Source organism: Haematobia irritans, chromosome 5 (assembly GCF_050003625.1).
Source record: "Haematobia irritans isolate KBUSLIRL chromosome 5, ASM5000362v1, whole genome shotgun sequence".
Classification (NCBI taxonomy): domain Eukaryota; kingdom Metazoa; phylum Arthropoda; class Insecta; order Diptera; family Muscidae; genus Haematobia; species Haematobia irritans.
The window spans coordinates 101,010,073-101,031,811 of NC_134401.1; the positions used below are offsets into that span (position 1 = coordinate 101,010,073).

At 31.6% G+C, this 21,739-nt stretch overlaps 1 protein-coding gene across 3 annotated transcripts in view; it reads right to left on the reverse strand.

Moving 5' to 3' along the window:
• Nucleotides 1–4,749: 4,749 nt before the first annotated feature.
• The window catches only part of Mtmr6 (Myotubularin related protein 6), a 112,094-nt gene continuing 95,104 nt past the window's right edge, over nt 4,750–21,739 (reverse strand). For all 3 annotated transcript variants that reach the window (XM_075310292.1, XM_075310290.1, XM_075310291.1), the window contains 8 exons: nt 19,739–19,968; nt 15,922–16,057; nt 15,470–15,846; nt 10,281–10,407; nt 10,101–10,213; nt 9,879–10,035; nt 9,692–9,817; nt 4,750–5,887 (listed from right to left, as the gene is read on the reverse strand). In XM_075310292.1, coding sequence (XP_075166407.1) covers nt 5,750–5,887; nt 9,692–9,817; nt 9,879–10,035; nt 10,101–10,213; nt 10,281–10,407; nt 15,470–15,846; nt 15,922–16,057; nt 19,739–19,968 — 1,404 coding nt within the window. In that variant the 3' untranslated portion in view covers nt 4,750–5,749. The remainder of the gene's footprint in view (nt 5,888–9,691; nt 9,818–9,878; nt 10,036–10,100; nt 10,214–10,280; nt 10,408–15,469; nt 15,847–15,921; nt 16,058–19,738; nt 19,969–21,739) is intronic.

Genomic DNA, 21,739 nt, shown 5'->3' on the forward strand with positions numbered 1-21,739 from the left:
GTCAACATTTTATTTCTATAGAAAATTTTGTCAACATTTTATTTCTATAGAAAATTTTGTCAAAATTTTATTTCTATAGAAAATTTTGTCAAAATTTTATTTCCATAGAAATTTTTGTCAAAATTTTATTTCTATAGAAATTTTGTCAAAATTTTATTTTGTTTAGAAAATTTCATTAGGAGTACAATTAGTAGTGTAGTCAAGTGAGCCAAATTTTATTGAAATCGGTTCAGATTTAGATATAGCTCCCATATATATCGTTCGCCCGATATCCACTCATATGACCACAGAGGCCAATTTTTTGCTCCGATTTAGTTGAAATTTTGCACAGGGAGTAGAATTAGCATTGTAGCTATGCGTGCCAAATTTTGTTGAAATCGGTTCAGATTTAGATATAGCTCCCATATATAACTTTCGCCCGATTTACAATTTTTTGCTCCGATTTAGTTGAAATTTTGCACAGGGAGTAGAATTAGCCAAATTTAATTGAAACCGTTTCAGATTTAGATATAGCTCCCATATATATGTTTTTCTGATTTCGACAAAAATGGTCAAAATACCAACATTTTCCTTGTAAAATCGCCACTGTTTAGTCGAAAAGTTGTAAAAATGACTCTAATTTTCCTAAACTTCTAATACATATATATCGAGCGATAAATCATAAATAAATTTTTGCGAAGTTTCCTTAAAATTGCTTCAGATTTAAATGTTTCCCATATTTTTTTACTAACATTGTGTTCCACCCTAGTGCATTAGCCGACTTAAATTTTGAGTCTATAGATTTTGTAGAAGTCTATTAAATTCTGTCCAGATCGAGTGATATTTAAATGTATGTATTTGGGACAAACCTTTATATATAGCACCCAACACATTTGACGAATGTGATATGGTATCGAAAATTTAGATCTACAATGTGGTTCAGGGTATAATATAGTCGGCCCCGCCCGAATTTAGACTTTCCTTACTTGTTTGTAATGCAAATTGACTGATTTGTACTGTAATTATCGTTTTCAAAAAAAAAGAAATTGAGTCACTTGACTGCGCAATTGAGTGGTATGACTGCGCACTGCTAATAAACAAAACCATGTGACTGGTGTGTTGTGAATAAGATAAGCATTAATGTCGACAAAACTAAATGTGCTGTTTTCCATGGATCTCGTGGATCTGCTTCCACCCCATCAATAATTGTTCAGAATACTGAAGTGTCTTGCTTGGAATGTGTATCATGTTTAGGGTATGACATTGATTGCGATCTCAATTTTACTACTCATATATCTCACGTATGTTCCAAGGTGGATATGACTCGTAGACGTCTTTATAGTCTTAATGTTATTTTGCCTGAAGATGTAAGATGCAGGCTTGCGCATGCGTTGCTTATGCCAAACATATTGTATGGCCTAGAGGTTTATACAGGCACGAAATTTCTTCTTCTGCCTTGTTAAGTATGGTCTTCCGTTGTATCTTGTGAATTCTATCACCTTTTTGTCCAAATCGGACTACTTGCTTTTTCGTTTATAGGTACAAATACGGCGGATATGCATATGTAAAACGGTTCGTCTTAAAAAATGACGGGGAGAGGGTGCACCCTTTCCTCCAAATTTTTAAAATAATGTTCTGTATTCAAGTAGTTGGACAATCTTCTATATTTCTTGTGAATTTTAAGTGTGGTTTGTCAAGGAAAGGTACCCTTCTCCTCAACATATCTGAAAATTAAGCACTATATTATAATAACATACTGTTTCCCATCCAATAAATCGGAATAAGCAAAAGTAGTAAAAAATTTTACCACATTAGCATTTGCCAAAATGTTGGAAAATGATGCACCCTCTACGTTGGCGCCAATTTCATGTAGATTTAATTTCTTTACTAAAAAGAAGTCTGGCAGAAGCCTGTGCAAAAATCATAAAATTATGTACCGAGTTCCCATTGACGGACAACCCTCTACTTTCAATTTAAGAAAAAAAAACGGACAAAGGGGAACCCACATTTACGGACAACCCTCTACTTTCAATTTAAGAAAAAAAAAAAAACGGACGAAGGGGAACCCATCTTCGCTACACTCCGACCTGATATGGGACTATCCCGTATCCTATATTAATTTCACAACTACTCAATGGTCCCTATAAATTCTATCGAAGTAAATCGACAAAGTTTATTTCAATTTTCCCCTTCCCCAACCAGATATCGAAAAATCATATACTAATTTAAAAATCATGTATAAATTTAATCACCTCCTCCCACGTTCCCTGTAAATATCAAATAGATCGGAGATGTTTAAATTTTACTGTATTGTTTTAAAGGGACGTAACTTTCCCCGATACAATATCGACAAACACCGTAGTGAATAGCACCCCTAACCTTCCCTAAAAATTCTTGAAATTTTTCCTTTAAGCGTGGGGCAAGGAAGGTTGCCTCTTCGTAACCTTCCCCCACTGCCTTTGTAAATTTCAAGAAAACTTAAGATATTTTGTTTTTTTTTGCAGTTTTAGAGGAGGACTCTCCCCGACCAAATATCGAAAAGTGATGTAGCGTATGTTTTGTAAACGTCACAGAAAATGTCAAGAAAATTATAAGCCTAAAGGGACGGCCTCTCTTCCGTTGAAATATCACAAAATCAGGTATCAACTATTAATATCGTAACCTCTCCCCAGTCCTCTGTAAATTTCAAGTAACTCGGTAAAGTTTAATTGTTTCTCTGTATGTACTTAAGAGAAGCGGATGTCTCCCTACGCCCTTTTATTTTTATTAAAAATTTCATAACCTCACCCATTTTTTCCGTACAATTTCAGTCGGGGGAGTTTAGTTTTGTTTTCACTGTACTTAAAAAATGTCGGGCAAAGGGGTGGCCCCCCTCCCCGACCAAATATAGAAAAATAATGTAGCGGATTTTTGTCTAGATGCCAACCCCAACATTCAATGAAAATTTCAAGCAAATCGCATAATTTTGTTCCAAGTTTCAAAAAGTAGGGCAAGGGGGAGGTCCCCCTCCCCATCCACATATGAAATCATCAGGTACTCCATATTAATTCCATAACCTCACCACATGTTCTCTGTAAATCTCAGATAATTTAGAGAATTTTTGTTTTTTCACTGTACTTAAAAAAAAAAGTCGAACAAAGGAGAGGCCCCCCTCCGCCTCAAATATCGAAATAAAAAGTAGCGGATCTTTGTCTAGATGCCAACCCCAATCTTCAATGAAAATTTCAAGCAAATCGGTCAACTTTGGTCCAATTTTCAAAAAGACCGACGAAGGGGAGGTCCCCCTCCGCGACCAGGTGTCAAAAAATGAGGTACCCTATTTTCACCACATGAACGCCCCCTACGATCTCTGAAAGTTTCAAGTAAATCGGTTCAGCCGTTTCGGGGCCAACTCGGAACATACAAACAAACAAATAAACAAACATAGTTTATATATATATATAGATATATATATATATATATATATATATATATATATATATATATATATATATATATATATATATATATATATATATATATATATATATATATATATATATATATATATATATATATATATATATATATATATATGTATACAGTTTGTCAAGAAAGTGTTTTGACAATGGGATAAAAATTATGTTTTGTTCCAAAATTAAATATAATGAAATTTAAAAAAAAAATATTTTATTATGTATTTTGCAAAGTATACATACGTACACAGAATTAAAAATTTAATAAAATATTTAATATTTCAATTATTTCTAGAATTTGAAATATTTGTCAATGTCAAAAGACTTTCTTGACATACTGTAGATAAACAAGCCCATCCAAAAAAGCGTCGCCAAAAAAGTAATGAAAATGATCTTTTTGGATCCGGAAGTGGTGCAAAATTGGCGAAGAAGCGTTGAATTTAACATGGGCTTGTCATAGGACGGAAGTCCTCCATTTCAACAGCCGTTGCACTGAATTTGCATCACTTCTTTAGGTGTGATCCGAATTCAATGTTTTGAATGTAAATTAAAAAATTCTGTTATATTTTGTCAAATAAATAATTTTTATAGTTTTTAATGGATTCTAATGCTTGTCGGAAACGTTTGACCTCAAATATTTTCAAAAATTCACAAGCTTTTCAGATTGGATTTAGAATTTTTTTCGACAAAATTTAAATTATTTGTACCATTTTATGAATTCTTACTTCGTTTTTAAGGTATTTGAAACAACAAAGTTAAAATTTCCCATTAAAAGTATGAAAAAAAACCAAGTTAAAAAAAATTGAATTTAAAGAACTTCCTGAGTAGTTAAAATAAAGAACATCATTGGAAGTTCATCTTCTGGAAGTGCTTTTAAAGTTGTGTCTTTGGAAGAACTTCCAAATTTTTTTTTGCTGGGAAATGTGTGGAACTACTTATACTTGCTTTGTTATAAATTAATTTTCGAGTTATTTTGATGTCTAATTTTTTTATTCATTTTTATGAAATAAAACATTAATTGAAATATAAATAAATGAAATATACATTTTTAGCTAGGGGGGCTATAGCCCCCCCCCCCCTAGGAAAATTGTCTAGCTACGCTAATGCATTTACTACGTTTTAACGTTTTATACTGGTATATTACATTTTCAACATTTACAACTTTTTGACAGTAGAAATAAAAAAAATGCTACTCGGACCATCTTGGGAAGCAGTTGAATCTGGGGCTGGCAATCTTGCAAATTATACTTTTCCATTCATAGACTTCCGTTTGAGTTGAGATATTCGTTTGGTTCTATAGAAATGAAACTACAGATTTTTGTTTAAGTAATAAGCGACAATATTATTAAAATTCTTTGAACTAATATTATAGGTAATTATAATGTAAAACAATTTCTACAGACATATTTAAATATATATAGGGAATTTATTTTAAATTAACATGAATTTATTTTAAATTAACACAATTTTCCAATTTGTGCTCATTGATTTTCTGTATATAACCTATAAACAATTTGAGATTTGAACTATAATCGCTGATCTACTTAATATAATTACAAAAAAAGCGACGAAGAGAAAAAGAAAAAACAATTTTGTTTTTTTTTTGTAAAAAAAAGTCAAAATTCATAACTAATGATTTTTTTTGGGTGGAAAAATAAATAATAGGTTTGGTTCAATTTTACACTAAATGAATTGATTATTCGTATGCATTTTATTTGTATATATATAATTTATTTTTTTGTTTATGTCACCCTTAAAATGCATTTCAAATATAATTTAATATAATATTGTATATGGTGTATTTAACTTTGTGGTAACTTTTATTTATTTTGTTTTTCTTAAAATTATTGGATATTGAGTTTACTCCATTGTAGCATATATAGTTATTTATGGGAGAGGGAGAGAGAGAGCGTTATCGCATTTTGATTCTATACAAAAGAATAGTCGTACGTAAACACTCGCTAAACAAAAACGCACTTAATTATTATTGTTCCTCATAGTGATTTTTTTTTTTAAATAAGACATTCACACATTATCATACACATTTGCGTACATTCATATTTTGTTATAATCTCGCATACCGGCGAAAACGATTCAACAAAAATCGAAGACCTTGAAGTATATGGGGGAGAAATTTAAGATTTAAGATCATCATCATCATTGTCGTCGTCGTCCTTGTCATCGTCACCGCCTTTCTCCATTCACACATAATTGGTGTCTAATTATCCCAAACATTTAACACAGCAGATTTACGCTTTGTATACAAGCGATACAGGAATTCTGTTTGACTAAATAGTTTGTGTTTCATCATGAATTTATGGGCTAATCTTCTGTACCAGACGAAAACAAGTACGACACACGGGTACCGGTTTACCGCTATCTTGTCCTGGCAAGGGAATGTTTTTATCAATGCAACGTTCACAAAAGATTTCTCCGCATTTCCAGCAATGGGTCTGTAACAAAAACAAACAAAAAAACATGAATGAAAAAGCATGTAAGAAAAGACAAATGGAGGAAAGAAACCCATTGTATGATACTCTAACCTAAACCAACACAACTGAATTAATTTATCACCTGATTTTCCAATTAAAATTAATTAATTAATATTTTAAAGCTTTTATGACCGTGCGTTTCAATTTTTATTCTATTATAGTTGTTCAAACTGGTCTTTTTGGTATTTTAAAAAAATATTCAACTAAAAATTTAATTGATATACAATTTTTTAATTATAGAAAAAATCAAACACAAAAATAAATAGTATGAAATAGCTTTTTTTTTAATTGAAGATTGATACTATTATTTCTGAAAAAATTTCAATTAAAAATTATTTAGATCAATCAATTTGGTGATTGATGACAAAAAAACTATTTTTTTAATATATAATTGATAAAATTAATTGTTTAATTAAATTTGCTTCAATCACACTCATACATTGTAAATACATAATATCACGACTTTTGCTGCATATAAACAATGATATTTTTGGACTTTGTTACTCGTATTTTTGGACTTTGTTACTCGTATGTATATTTGACGCCATATTTTTGATATTTTATTAAAATATCAAATCAATTCAAGACAATCGGTTCAAATTGTATGATTTTCGAAGTTAAATTTGAAATTTGTAGCATTAGATTTTAGTTTTGTAGGAAAAGTTTTTGTTTAATTTCTAGGAGGAATCTTAAATTTCTTTCTAAGTGTGTAAATAATATAAGCATCGCAATAGGCGGTTGTTTGGAGAAAATTTTACCAAAAACCTCCAAACAAAAAATATTATTTTGCAAAAATTTATGTTTTCAGAAAGTTTTGTCAAAATTTTATTTCTATAGAAAATTTTATCAACATTTTATTTCTATAGAAAATTTTTTCAAAATTTTATTTCTATAGAAGATTTTGTCAAAATTTTATTTATATAGAAAATTTTGTCAAAATTTTATTTCTATAGAAAATTTTGTCAAAATTTTATTTCTATAGAAAATTTTGTCAAAATTTTATTTCTATAGAAAATTTTGTCAAAATTTTATTTCTATAGAAAATTTTGTCAAAATTTTATTTCTATAGAAAATTTTGTCAAAATTTTATTTCTAGAAAATTTTGTCAAAATTTTATTTCTATAGAAAATTTTGTCAAAATTTTATTTCTATAGAACATTTTGTCATAATTTTATTTGTATACAAAATTTTGTCAAAATTTTATTTCTCTAGAAAATTTTGTCAACATTTTATTTCTATAGAAAATTTTGTCAAAATTTTATTTCTGTAGAAAATTTTGTCAAAATTTTATTACAATAGAAAATTTTGTCAAAACTTTATTTCTATAGAACATTTTGTCAAAATTTTATTTGTATAGAAAATTTTGCCAAAATTTTATTTCTATAGAAAATTTTGTCAAAATTTTATTTCTATAGAAAATTTTGTCAAAATTTTATTTCTATATAAAATTTTGTCAACATTTTATCTCCATAGAAAATTTTGTCAAAATTTTGTTTCTATAGAAAATTTTGTCAACATTTTATTTCTATAGAAAATTTTGTAAATTTTTTTCATTAGAAAATTTTGTCAAAATTTTATTTCTATAGAAAATTTTATTCTACTTTATTTCTATTTTTATTTTCATAGAAAATTTTGTCAAAATTTTATTTCTATAGAAAATTTTGTCAAAATTGTATTTCTATAGACATTTTTTTCAAAATGTTATTTCTATAGAAAATTTTGTCAAAATTTTATTTCCATAGAAAATTTTGTCAAAATTTTAATTCTACAGAAGATTTTGTCAAAATTTTATTTCTATAGAAAATTTTGTCAAAATTTTAGTTTTATAGAAAAATTTTGTCAAAATTTTATTTCTATAGACATTTTTTTCAAAATTTTATTTCTATAGAAAATTTTGTCAAAATTTTATTTCGTTATTTTTGTTTTTGATCTCAGCTTAAAGCCATGCATTGTCTAAACTACAAGTGTAGCTTAACCAACAGAGGAAAAGTATGCTTGTCAAATTTAGTTGGGCAAATCCCTATAGACTGCAAGATGGTTGGATGTACAGCTGTTTCGGAATTACCACATTCCTCATCAGCATCCTCTACTTGCAGCAAAACTATCAACCAATTATCAGAATAAATTCGGGTAATTCACTCAACTCAAAGTGAACTACACTTGAACCTTCCGAAAAAGGGGTTTGATAGTCGGCTACTGCCTAAAACAAATTTGCAAGCATATCTCTTTTCCTTTGCCAAACTCAAATCATCGATTTGAATGTAAATGGCTGGGTTTGTTTTTGAGCGTGCTTCCTCTATCTTCATTCGTTTTGTTTGTTATTGTTGGCTTCTCTTCAATCGTTATTGTTGTTTTTGATCTCAGCTTAAAACAAACCCAGCCATTTACATTCAAATCGATGATTTGAGTTTGGTTCTTTAGGTTCCGCTTGACAATAGCCCAGTATTTCTCAATTGGGCGGAGCTCTGGCGTGTTGGGAGGGTTCTTGTCCTTGGGAACCACCTGCACGTTGTTGGCGGCGTACCACTCCATGGCCTTTTTACCGTAATGGCAAGATGCCAAATGCGGCCAAAACAGTACGGAACAACCGTGTTTCTTCAGGAAAGGCAGCAGACGTTTATTCAAACACTCTTTCACGTAAATTTCTTAGTTGACAGTCCCAGAAGCTATGAAAATGCTGCTTTTCAAGCCACAGGTACAGATGGCTTGCCAAACCAGATATTTCTTTGCGAACTTTGACAGTTTTATGTGCTTGAAAATATCTGCTACATTTCCCCTTCCTTTTGCCGTATAAAACTCCTGTCCCGGAAGCTGCTTGTAGTCGGCTTTGACGTAGGCTTCGTCGTCCATTACCACGCAGTCAAACTTCGTCAGCATCGTCGTGTACAGCCTCCGGGATCGCGCTTTGGCCGTCGTATTTGGTTTATCATCGCGACTTGGAGTCACTACCTTCTTGTAAGTCGATAGTCCGGCTCGTTTTTTGGCTCGATGCACGGTTGTAGACGATACACCCAGCTTATTTGCGGCATCTCGGAGGGAGAGGTTAGGGTTTCGCTTGAAACTACCGGCAACTCTCTTTGTCGTCTCAGCGGCTTCTGGTTTTCGATTTCCCCCCGATCCAGACTTCCTGGCTGTCGACAAACGTTCCCCAAACACTTTAATTACATTTGTAACGGTTGATTTGGCAACTTTTAGCGATTTTGCCAGCTTTGCGTGCGAGTAGCTCGGATTTTCGCGATGCGCGAGCAAAATTTTGAAAGTCAATTCCAAAATCAAAATAGGAGCAACATTCTACACACACACACCTTCAAAATGAGGGGTGTTCAGGTTTTTTAAAGCCAAAATTGAAAGAAATACGTCAAGTTTATATTGACCAAATTTTGACCGTATCACCCTTTATACCGCCATCACCATTCTATGGTGGTAAGTATGATTAAAATTTAATTGATATTGGACATAAAACATAATTAATTTTTTAATTGAGGCAATCAATTTATTTATAATTATTTCACCTTTAGATGAAATAAAAAGGAAGAAAATGTTGGTTTTTTTTTAAATCTCGTTTTTAACAAATACAAGGATGTTTTTATCAATAATACGCCAACCATTGGAAGACATAACGACTGTGATCAGTTCCAAAGAACTACATTAACTTATATTTGTAAAATTAAATTTAAATTAATAACTTACCTCTTCGCATCAGATGGCTTTTTCCACTGATGCATTTTTTTCTATAATTTCTTTAAATTTATTTATATAGCTTACCTTCTTACTGAATTGATCAAAGGGAGTTGAGCAAGAACAGGCTGTAACATTACGCATCGATTTCCAATCAACGGCCACCGAGTTAATTTCTTCATTCAAAGTACTGGGATCAACCTCTTCAGATAGCTGGGAAAACAAATAGAAATAAAATTTTCACAAAAACCAAAAGAATCCCACATTAACTTACGGATAAACTAGCAAATGAAATTCCTCCGCCGCTAACGCTACTACCGCTTCCACTAACATTATTAGTACCACTACCACCAGCACTATTTCCCGAAGGTTTTAAAGGATGATCATCATCGGCCGAGGATAATTCACTCATTTTCTTATCATAGTTATATCTGTAGAAAAATTGAAAATTAAATTTATAAGAAAATTCCTTTAGATTAAATTATTTTTAATGTACTTATTATCATTGGTGTCTGTTGCTGAAGACTCTTTGGTTACTGATTTCGATGATGTAGCATCTTGTATTTTCTTAGCCGATTTAGATATATAATTCTTAAAGCTAGTAATACGCTATATAATTAAACGAAAAACAAAAATTAGTTATTAATATAAACCGTTTTCATTGATTAGAACAAACCTTTGTTAAATGTTGTACATGATCTTCTAATGACGTTGCATGATCCTTACTGGCTAATAGCAGATCGCCTAAAGGTTCACGAGGATGGACACCGCTTTCAAAACGGCTATACATGCCACGCCAAAATCTAAAGAGAAGAAATATAATATAAATATGCTGCGTATATCATCACATAAAGGTAACAAAAAATAATTTAGTACGGTTGTAACTGTGGTCGCGCTCTTAAAAATCTAAAAGAAAGATGAAAAACGATCTACACAAAAAGAAAAATACTAGGACATTACTGAAGCGGACTTTGTTTGGGCGACATTGAGGGGGGCTGAAGGAATCATGAACTGGTACCTAGAGTAGGGGTAGAGGGCACATCGGTGCCGAATAAGATTCGATTTTTAGACTTTTTTAAAGTAGACTTCAAAAGTCAGCCAAAAGATGAAACTTTGATTTTCAAAATTGGAAAAGTTGATTATTTATTTAAAAAAAAAATTGAAAAAGTTGACTTTTAACCAATCGAGTCAAAAACTAGAATTTTCGATTTTCCAAGATAGAAGATGATTTTTTTTTTAAATTTGAAAGTCGGCATTGGAGTCGATTTTGGTTGCTATAAAAAGTCAAGTAATCAGTCGATTTGGACAACTTCGCTATTGAGAATATTTAATGTTCAACGTTTGGAAAAACCGACTTTAGACTTTTTTCCCAAAATTTTAAAAATTCGACTTCTACCTAATATCCTTTCCGACCGTGTACGCCCAATTGTGCGGGTATCTTTAAGTAATATATGACGTACTGCGATAAGAGCGGCAAAAATAATTGTGTATCAGCGTTGCCAGAATTGTTTCACAAAAAACCGCTAGATTTGTCCAAAAAACTAGCCAAAAAAGCTAAAAAAATTTTAAAAATAGCTAGAAAAAAAGCTAAAATTTTTTGTATCAAAAGTCACATTTTTGATTGAAATTTAACAAACTTAAAGGCTTTATTTCACTTAAAATGCATATTATTTTAATTGTATTCATTTTAATTCAATTTCTGTGAGACTGTAAGAAAATTTAAGTCATATTAGCTCTGTTTGCGTACTCGATACATTTTGATTACTATCACAAATTTTTACTGGAAGTCCTTCGTTTATATTTCCTAGTAAAAACATTTTTCCCAGTAAACTTGCAATTGCCAGCTGGTTAATCATCAACAAGTCCAATGTGCGATATATTGCATAATGTCACATAGAACTGCATTAGAAAATATCAATATATTTCGTTTTAACTGAATTAATGATAAATTCGTGAACGTGAACACTTCTCCTAATTTTACCCAAGAGAATAAAACCCATTCTAACTGTCTTGCAAGTTTATATTGAATAACTTTTTTTCGAAAATTTCCCATACAAACCTATTGTTGTCCAATTTTCGTAAATGTAAATCCATTCCATTAATATATAGCAGATTTGTTTTGATCCTATCACTACGAATTTTTTCATTGCATTTTTTGATGTTAAAAAAATAATACCACATTCAAAACTTTATTTCCTTAATTATTTCTATATTCGGTTCCAAAGATTTTGTACACTAAGGATTTTGGTATTGATTCCGAGTCAAATTTGAATTTAAATATTCGTTTTTTTTTCAGCTTTTTTCTTCATGAGCTATCACAGTGCTTTAAAAACGTGCTAACGACAACTTAAATTTCCAAATTCAGACTCGACTTTAAGTAGAAATTATTCTATGTATACGTTTTTAAAATAAAATGTTGAAAACCTCTTCTATTTTTGGACGCTATTTTGGTTTGTGGTCAAGATACAAAAACTCCACAAATTTAAAGACTATTTCATTAATTTTAAGAATTTTTTAGAATTGACCCTAGCCTTCTTTCATGAAAAGATACCCATTTTTAAGTTGAATCACTTAACTATAAGGACAAAAAGAATTTATCGGCTATTGGACCATGAAAACAGTTTATATAAGAGAAATTCACAAATGCTTTTATAACCGAAATTCGCGTTCGTATTTTAAGGAAATGAAATCTTTGGCCTCACCACAATATTTTTTCAATGTACAAAGCAATTCACATCTACTATTTTAATCTAGTAATACCATAATAGCTTTAGAATATTATAATAACATAAAAAGGATAAACGAGTCAAATGCTAATATTCCTAATAATTTACTGACAGTTTATATAAGAAATTGAAATATGTGGAAAACCTTATTCTGGCAGCAAGATAAAAACGAAGTTTATCCATATTTCAATAGGAACATGTCGAAAATAAAAAAAGCCAAAAATAGCTAAAAGGGTCATGAAAAAAAGCCAGAAAAAAAGCTAAAAGCTAAATGCATTTTTTTCCCGTTAAACGTCTTCAAAAAAAGCCAAATCTAGCGGGAAAAAAGCTAAATTGGCAACGCTGTTGTGTATGTTCTCTCTTTGTCTAAGAAAGTGAAGAACCGTTATAAATATTTGTTTTTCATATTAATTTTGTAGTTTCAGCAGTGTACTTTGCGCATTTGTAAAAATAAGTGGAAGAGGTAAGTTTGCAAATAAATTAAAATTATTTAAATTGTGGAATATTTCATCAAACAAGTGTTTTCAATAAGAAAACATATTAAATATTGTATGCAAACAGTAACTTCGTGATTATTTTGTGTTTTTTGATATTTTTACGTCCGGACTTTTACCGGAATTTACCGGACTGCAACAATTGTGCGTATCCTGAAAAAACAGGATACAGGATCAAACTGAACAAACTTAATAATTTAAAATGTTCTATGTACACATAAATAACAGAATTCAAAAATTTAGGAAAATCTATCACGTGGATCGGCTATAGGTCGGAAAGGGATATAGACTTTTGCAAAAATCAAATTTTCCAAAATGATTTTGATTTTTCGAATTTTGAAAATTTTGAAAAATTTTCAAGAATTTTTGGTCTAAATTCGATTAGTCGATTTTGGTTACTATAAAAAATCTAGCGGAATGGAAATGGAAAATGAGACCCAAAAACAAAATGAAACAGGACCACGAGTGTAGAGCGACTTGTAGTTAAGTCAATGCATGGTTTTAAGCTGAAATAAAAAAACAACACCAATGCTTAAAGAACAAAACCAACAATAACAAAACAAAACGAATGGAAAAAGAAGAGGAAGCACGCTCAAAATAAACCCAGCCAACTGCACTCAAATCGATGATTTGAAATTGGCAAAGGAAAAGAGAAATGTTTGTACAAAGATTTATTTCGGCAAAAGCCGACTACCATAAACCTTTTTTCGGAAGGTTCAAGTGTGGTTCACTTTGGGTTTGGTGAGCTACCAGAATTTGTTCTGATAATTGGTTGATAGTTTTGCTGCAAGTAGAGGATGCTGATGAGGAATGTGGTAGTTCCGAAAGTGCATCCATCCAACCATCTTGCACTCAATAGAGCTTTGCCCAAATAAATTTGACAAACATTATTTTTCTCTGTTGGTTAATCTACACTTGTAGTTAAGTCAATGCATGGTTTTAAGCTGAAATCAAAAACAAAATAATGATTGAAGAATAAACCAACAATAACAAAACAAAACGAAATAAAATAAAATAAAATTTTGACAAAATTTTTTATAGAAATAAACTTTTGGCAAAATTTTCTATAGAAATAAAATTTTGTTGTTTTTTTTTATTTCAGCTTAAAACCATACATTGACTAAACTACAATTGTAGCTTAACCAACAGAGGAAAATAATGTTTATCAAATTTATTTGGGCAAAGCCCTATAGACTGCAAGATGGTTGGATGGACGCACGTTTCGGAATTACCACATTCCTCATCAGCATTCTCTACTTGCAGCAAAACTATCAACCAATTATCAGAATAAATTCAGGCAGTTCATTAAACCCAACAATAAACCACACTTGAACCTTCCGAAAAAAGGTTTTACATTGATAGCCGGCTTATGCCGAAATAAATTCCTACAAACATCTCTCTTTTCCTTTGCCACCGTCAAATCATCGATTTGAGTGAAGTTGGCTGGGTTTTATTTTGAGCGTGCTTCCTCTGTTGTTGTTTTTTTGATTTAAGCTTAAAACCATACATTGACTAAACTACAAGTGTATCTTAACCAACAGAGGAAAAGAATGTTTGAATTTTCTATTGAAATAAAATTTTGACAAAATTTTCTGTAGAAATAAAATTTTGACAAAATTTTCTATAGAAATAAAATGTTGACAAAATTTTCTGTAGAAATAAAATTTTGACAAAATTTTCTATAGAAATAAAAGTTTGACAAAATTCTCTATAGAAATAAAAATTTGACAAAATTTTTTATAGAAATAAAATTTTAACAAAATTTTCTATAGAAATAAAATTTTGACAAAATTTTCTATAGAAATAAAATTTTGACAAAATTTTCTGTAGAAATAAAATTTTGACAAAATTTTCTATAGAAATAAAAGTTTGACAAAATTTTCTATAGAAACAAAAGTTTGACAAAATTTTCTATAGAAACAAAATTTTGACAAAATTTTCTATAGAAACAAAATTTTGACAAAATTTTCTGTAGAAATAAAATTTTGACAAAATTTTCTATAGAAATAAAATTTTGACAATATTTTCTATAGAAATAAAATTTTGACAAAATTTTCTATAGAAATACTATTTTGACAAAATTTTCTATAGAAATAAAATTTTGACAATTTTGGACAAAATTTTCTATAGAAATAAAATAGAATAGAAATATAATTTTGACAAATTTTTCTATAGAAATAAAATGTTGACAATATTTTCTAAAGAAATAAAATGTTGAGAAAATTTTCTAAAGAAGTACAATTTTGACAAAATTTTCTGAAAAAATAAAATTTTGACAAATAAAATTTTGACAAAATTTTGACAAATAAAATTTTGACAATATTTTCTATAGAACTAAAATTTCAAAATATTTTTTTTTTAATTTGATCCAGAGAGACCATATCGATTCTATTCTTCATTCGATTTTGTATAATATGTTAGCGGGGACAGTTTTCAACGAATTTTGAAGTTGACGTTACAGGATGATGTTACAACTAAGATCTAATATCTCTAGGTAACAGCAAATTTTATTATTTTTTTTTTGAACAAATGCTTGAACATACAAACCATTTTTGCAGCATGGTGACACAAAATCATGATTGGATCAATATAAGATTCCGCTCGACCACTTTCAACTTGAATATTAAAAATTGTCAACTACTTACTTAATACATTGTGGTGCCAAATTAGGTTTGATCGTCTCATCCACATCGGGTTTGTACAAAGGATTTATGTATTCATTCAAATGATTTGCCATGTGACCCCATAATGAAAATGTTCTCTTGGCCAATTGCAAGTCCAAACGATCTTTCTCACAATTACCCACAAATGTGCCAAACTGACAGGAATGTACATGATCGTGCAGTATCAAAAGGAAACGCTCATTAAATTCGAAAGCATCACTGCGCTGTGACATTAATTGCCAGGTGCAATCTAAAAATTGTGTAAATATAGGTGAAACTTCGCGGGGATCATTTTGTATGTGACCACAACGATCACTGAATTTGTGCCCAAAAGCCAACCAATCTTTTTCGATGAGAGCCTGCCAAGAAACAAACAGAAAAATGGATCATAAATTAAATGAAGTCAAAGTCAAAAACGAATAGTTATACTAAACCTGGAAGCCTTTTATTGTACGATAATATGGATCTAACATAAGGGAAGCCAACGAACAAACTTGTGCAGTACGATCCCAACCATCGGAACAGTGAACCACCACGGAGACACCTTTGTCAACGACATTTGAGATGAAGCTGTAAAGATGTTTTTTAATTGAAAGAAATCATTTTATCAAGAGTTACTATAAAATATAGAATAAATTTGTATTTGTGGATGAGGAACAGGAACGTAGCCAAAATTCTTATTTATTGAAGGGCTGTATAACACGTAGAGACGACCCTGTAGTGGTGCCCTCCTCACACATAGTACATCTATGTGTGAGGAGGGCACCGCTACGGATATTTATAATTTGTTATCGTAACTGTTGCTACGTCGATTACGATGTTTAGGTTTATGTGGCGGCCGGCTTGTTTTTTTCAAGCTCACTGTGACTATTCATCACATTAACTAAAACCAGCTATAACCTGTAGATACTCCTAGTTTTTACTGTTGAACACCGGATTATTTTCCTCTATTGAACCAACTTGATTGCTCCAGAAACATTGGCAGAGTTTGAAATTTTCCAGGTCCGCCTGTAATTTAAAGCTATATGTCCCCAAAAATTTGCTTACGCCTCACACAAAATGCAAACTTCATGATTCCTCCACATCATGACAGGTCATACAGTAGTCATTATACTTCACGTCAATAGTTTTTGCAAACTCGTCTCCAGACAGCTACCCGTTATTGTAGATATCAAGACGGACTGTGCTTTTTTCCGTACACAGCGATAGCTCGCAGCACCATACAGCAATTTTTGCAGTTGACTGTCTAAAGGCAATAGATGTAGTATGACATTAAGGGAATCTTTTCCTGAGATATATATCCACGTCATTCGCTGAACTTAATCTTAACTTGTCCACTGCTGAAGTGCTGGCCACCAGACCAAAACACCATATAGCATTATAGGTCCCCTGCGGTCTACAGCCAATGCACAATTTTCGGTTTTAGTTCACACTTTTTTCTCTATTGCCTTTTTGCACGAGTACAAAGCTACCGTGGTTTTTCTCGCCCTTTCTTCAATATTAAGCTTAAAGTTCAGCTTCCTGTCCAAAATAATGCCAAGGTATTTTGCACACTCACCAAAGGAAATTTCAATACCCCCTAAGGAAATGGGCCTAACCGTGGGAGTTTTGCGATTTTTGCAGTAGATGACTAGTTCTGTCTTTGCAGGATTTACCCCAAGACCATTATCTTTCGCCCATTTCTCAGTCATCCGGAGGGCTCTCTGTATTATATCTTTGATTGTGGATGGGAATTTTCCCCTGACTGCTAGAGCCACATCATCTGTGTATGCCACCACTTTTATCCTTTCTTTTTCTAGGGAAACCAAAAGGTTGTTTATAGCAACATTCCAAAGAAGAGATTATAGAACTCCTTCTTGGGGAGTGCGTCTGTTCACATACCTTTGTATGTTTGCTTGTCTTAGTGTGGCTGAAATACGTATCTTCGTTAGAAGTTCTTATAACAGCCTAAGTATTCCTTGATCAACATTCAGAGTTGTCAATCCATTTAATATCGAGCTCGGATGTCTAGAAAAGCCACGATTGGGTATTCATTGACATATAGTGAGCTTTCAATAAAACTGTCTAGTTCAGGCAATGCGGTCTCGGTAGACCTGCACTTCGAGTAAGCATGTTGTCGGTTCGAGCGCAATCTTGAATCGATGCTAGTTCTACGATAAACATCTATCATCCTCTCCAGAGTCATAAGAAGGAATAAGTGAAAATCTTGCTTTAGGTGTGAAAATGACTTTTGTCTCCTTCCGCTTTCCTGTAATATGTGCTTAATTGATACAGCTTTTATATATCGTCGATAATCACGGGATAATTCTGTTAGTCACTGCTTGAAATTCCGCCGAAGTAATTTCATCAGGTCCGGAGATTTTAACCGCCCAAAAACTACTTAAAGCCCACCATATTTTAGATTCTGACAGGAAATTACTTTTGAGCTATAATGCCTCCAGACTGTGATTCGGCCCTCTGAATTCCTGGAAAATGTATGTCCAATAGTACCTCCATCGTTTCCTCACTGGGCGTTATCCAACGTCCCTGCGATGTTTTAATGAATCCCGAAGTGGAGTTAGTGGATGCTAATACCTTCCTAAGTCAAACGAAAATATGTACGGAAGGGTAATCACGTTACCCAATTCAGGGTAATCCCAATTCACGACTGTGCAATCATCCACATAATATAAAATCACGATTTTATTGGGAAAGAGTGGAAAATAGGAATAGGTTAAACAATGGTTCCTTAAAAATGTTAGTGCTTCTAGAATCACCAGGGACGATTGTTGTTGATCGGGCGCCGAAAATGAATAGTGGTGAGCTTTTTATCCAAGTCACGACTATGCCATCATCTACATAATCGCCCATGTTCCCATATTCGGACGTAGTTCATTCCTAGGCGTCAAAATCATCCGGAAACCATAGATGCTGTGTGCCAACCGATATTGCAAGATCGTCAGGTGAAAACAATGGTTCCTTAAAAATGTTAGTGCTTCTAGAATCACCAGGGACGATTGTTGTTGATCGGGCGCCGAAAATGAATAGTGGTGAATCTTTTATCCAAGTCACGACTATGCCATCATCTACGTAATCGCCCATGTTCCGATATTCGGACGTAGTTCATTCCTAGGCGTCAAAATCATGCGGAAACCATAGATGCTGTATGCCAACCGATATTGCAAGATCGTCAGATGACCCATCATGAGATTGAGACAACCTTAGGCGTTAGTGGGACCAGCATCACGATAGCCACAGTTTGTAGAATTCTAACAAAATGGTAGATTTTTTACTGTTTTGTAGATTGGCAGAATTCTTGACGTTCTGGTAAATTTTTCAAAATATTTGTCTATAGAAATAAAATTTTGACAAAATTTTCTATAGAATCAAAATGTTGGCAAAATTTTCTATAGAAATAAAATTTTGACAAAATTGTCTATAGAACTAAAATTTTGGCAAAATTTTCTACAGAAATAAAATTTTGGCAAAATTTTCTATAGAAATAAAATTTTGACAAAATTGTCTATAGGAATAAAATTCTGGCAAAATATTCTATAGAAATAAACTTTTGACAAAATTTTCTATAGAAATAAAATTTTGACAAAATTGTCTATAGAAATAAAATTTTGGCAAAATTTTCAATAGAAATAAAATTTTGGCAAAATTTTCTACAGAAATAAAATTTTGACAAAATTTTCTATAGAAATAAAATTTTGCCAAAATTTTCTATAGAAATAAAAAATTTTCTAAAGAACTAAAATGTTGGCAAAATTTTCTATAGAAATAAAATTTTGGAAAAAATGAGATTTTTTGTATGTTTGGTAGTTTTTGAGTAAAAGTTTCTCCAAAATTTGGTAGATTATTTATGGCTCAATTGGCAACCGTGGTGGTAGTCCTCAACTTTATGATGACTTCATCCGGCTTCAAAACAGCCATCTTGGTAACCATATTTATGTTTTTTTTTGTTGAAGGTGAGCGGATAATCCTAAAGTACACCTTGACTTGGATCTGACATTTTCTCACGACAGTTTTTTATCTCGATTTTAAGTAATCAAGAAGGGATGTATATTGGCTTCTAACCCACTTTGGACGTGCTGCCTCAACTTTTGAATTCAAATATTATTCGAAAGAGGAATCATTGCTATCACGAATACCCACATTCCCAACAAAATATTTATAACAATAAAGTGTTTTGTTTGGCTACGTCCCTTGAGAGCAACAAACTTTGAAATAATTTTGTATATAATAAAACTAAAAACAAAAATCCATTACCTTGAAGTATCCAATATTGAACGTATATGCTTTAACCATCCCGATGATTCCAGTGCATTGAGGAAACCACTCATTGTTGGTGTTTTCTGTTCGCAGGCTTCAATCAATTTCTGTAAGCTTGTCCTTTGTGTATGAATATTCTCAATGCCAAGAAAATGGAATTTTATATTTTCATAGAATGCTTCGTTTTCGTAACCTTTTCCAGCAGCTCGATTTGCCAAAGCATTTATCTGTTTGTCGACAAGAAACAAAAAAACAAGAAAACCATCAAAAATGTAATATCACAACAAAGTATTTTAAAAGCTTTAACCTTCCCAATAGGAATGCGGTAAAGCGGATATGTAAATAACAAGTTGAGGAAATAATAGAATCGTAATTTCAATCATGTTAAGTTATCTTTTGGACAGTAAAACAAACTGGCATAAATGGCGCTGAGTTGAAACACTTCAGCAGGAAATTATATTTAATATATGGTGTTGGGTGTTTATTTAATAAAAAAATATTCAAATAAAAATTAGTCCCATAATTTAAGTAAACCAAATAAATTTTAATTGGTTTGATGTTTTCTATTCTTTGAGTGATGTAATTTCAAACAAAAACAAGTAAGTAAAGTCCAAAGTCGGGCGGGGCCGACTATATTATACCCTTCACCACCATGTAGACCAAAATTTGTGTTACCATCTCAACTCCTTCAAATTTTTTAGGAGTTATTATGAAGGTTTATATTCCCATATACAAATATTTATATCTTACCCGATTTGGAGACAATTTTTCGTTCTTCTACAAAATCTCTGGAATTAAAATTTAAATCGGTTAACGCGAAAAAATCTAAAGCTAGAACAAATTTAACTAAATTTGAACCGATTTTGACCAAATTTGACATGCATAGTTAGAATAATAATTCTGCTATCTCTGCAAAATTTCAAATAAGTGTAAATCGGGCGAAAGATATATATGGAAGCTATATCTAAATCTGTACTGATTTCAACCAAATTTGGCACATTAGTGATACTATTAAACGTACTCCTTGTGCAAAATTTGAAGCAAATCAGGACAAAACTCTGGCTTTTGAGGCCATGTAAGTGCAAATCGGACGAAAGATATATATGGGAGCTATATCTAAATCTGAACCGATTTGGCTGATATTTTGCATATTATACGACAACTCCAAAATATTTGGCTATGCGAAATTGTTAGAAAATACATTGATAAATGCGCCAATTATGACGAGATCGGTAATAAATATATATGACAGCTATATCTAAATCTGAACCGATTTTTCTTAAATCAATAGCGACTGTCTTTGAGTCAAACTAAAATTCTGTGCCAAATTTGAGGACGATCGGACTTAAACTGCGAGCTGTAATTTGTACACAAAATTACATATACAGACGGACGGACTGACGGACAGTCAGACAGATAGGCGGATATAGCTAAATCGACTCAGAATTTAATTCTAAGACGATGGACTTGTCCCTCTTGGCGTTACATACAAATGCACAAACTATTATACCCTGTACCACAGTAGTGGTGAAGGGTATAAAAAGTGGCTTGATTAATTTCGTGATTTAGTCAAATTTTGTTCTTTGCAGTTTCAGACCAATCAGATAAAAAATAATCATGCACCAATTTTCGCAATGTAATAGAGTGCCAAATTTCATCAGGCTCGGATAAAATTTACTCCTCCAAGAGGCCTCGGGTTTGATTCATATAGGGGCTATATATAATTATGGAAGCCCGGTGGCCACAATTGGTAGAATTGTACCCAAAATGGTAGATTTTTTACTGTGTGGTAGATTTGTACTATTCTTGATGTTTTGGTCGATTTTATAAAATATTCCTCTCCACCTAAAAGATACTTTACAATTTTTTTCTAGGAATACAATTTTGACAAAATTTTCTATAGGAATGCAAGTTTGACAAAATTTTCTATAAGAATGCAAGTTTGGTAAAATTTTCTATTGGAATAAAATATTGACAAAATTTTCTATAGGAAAAACA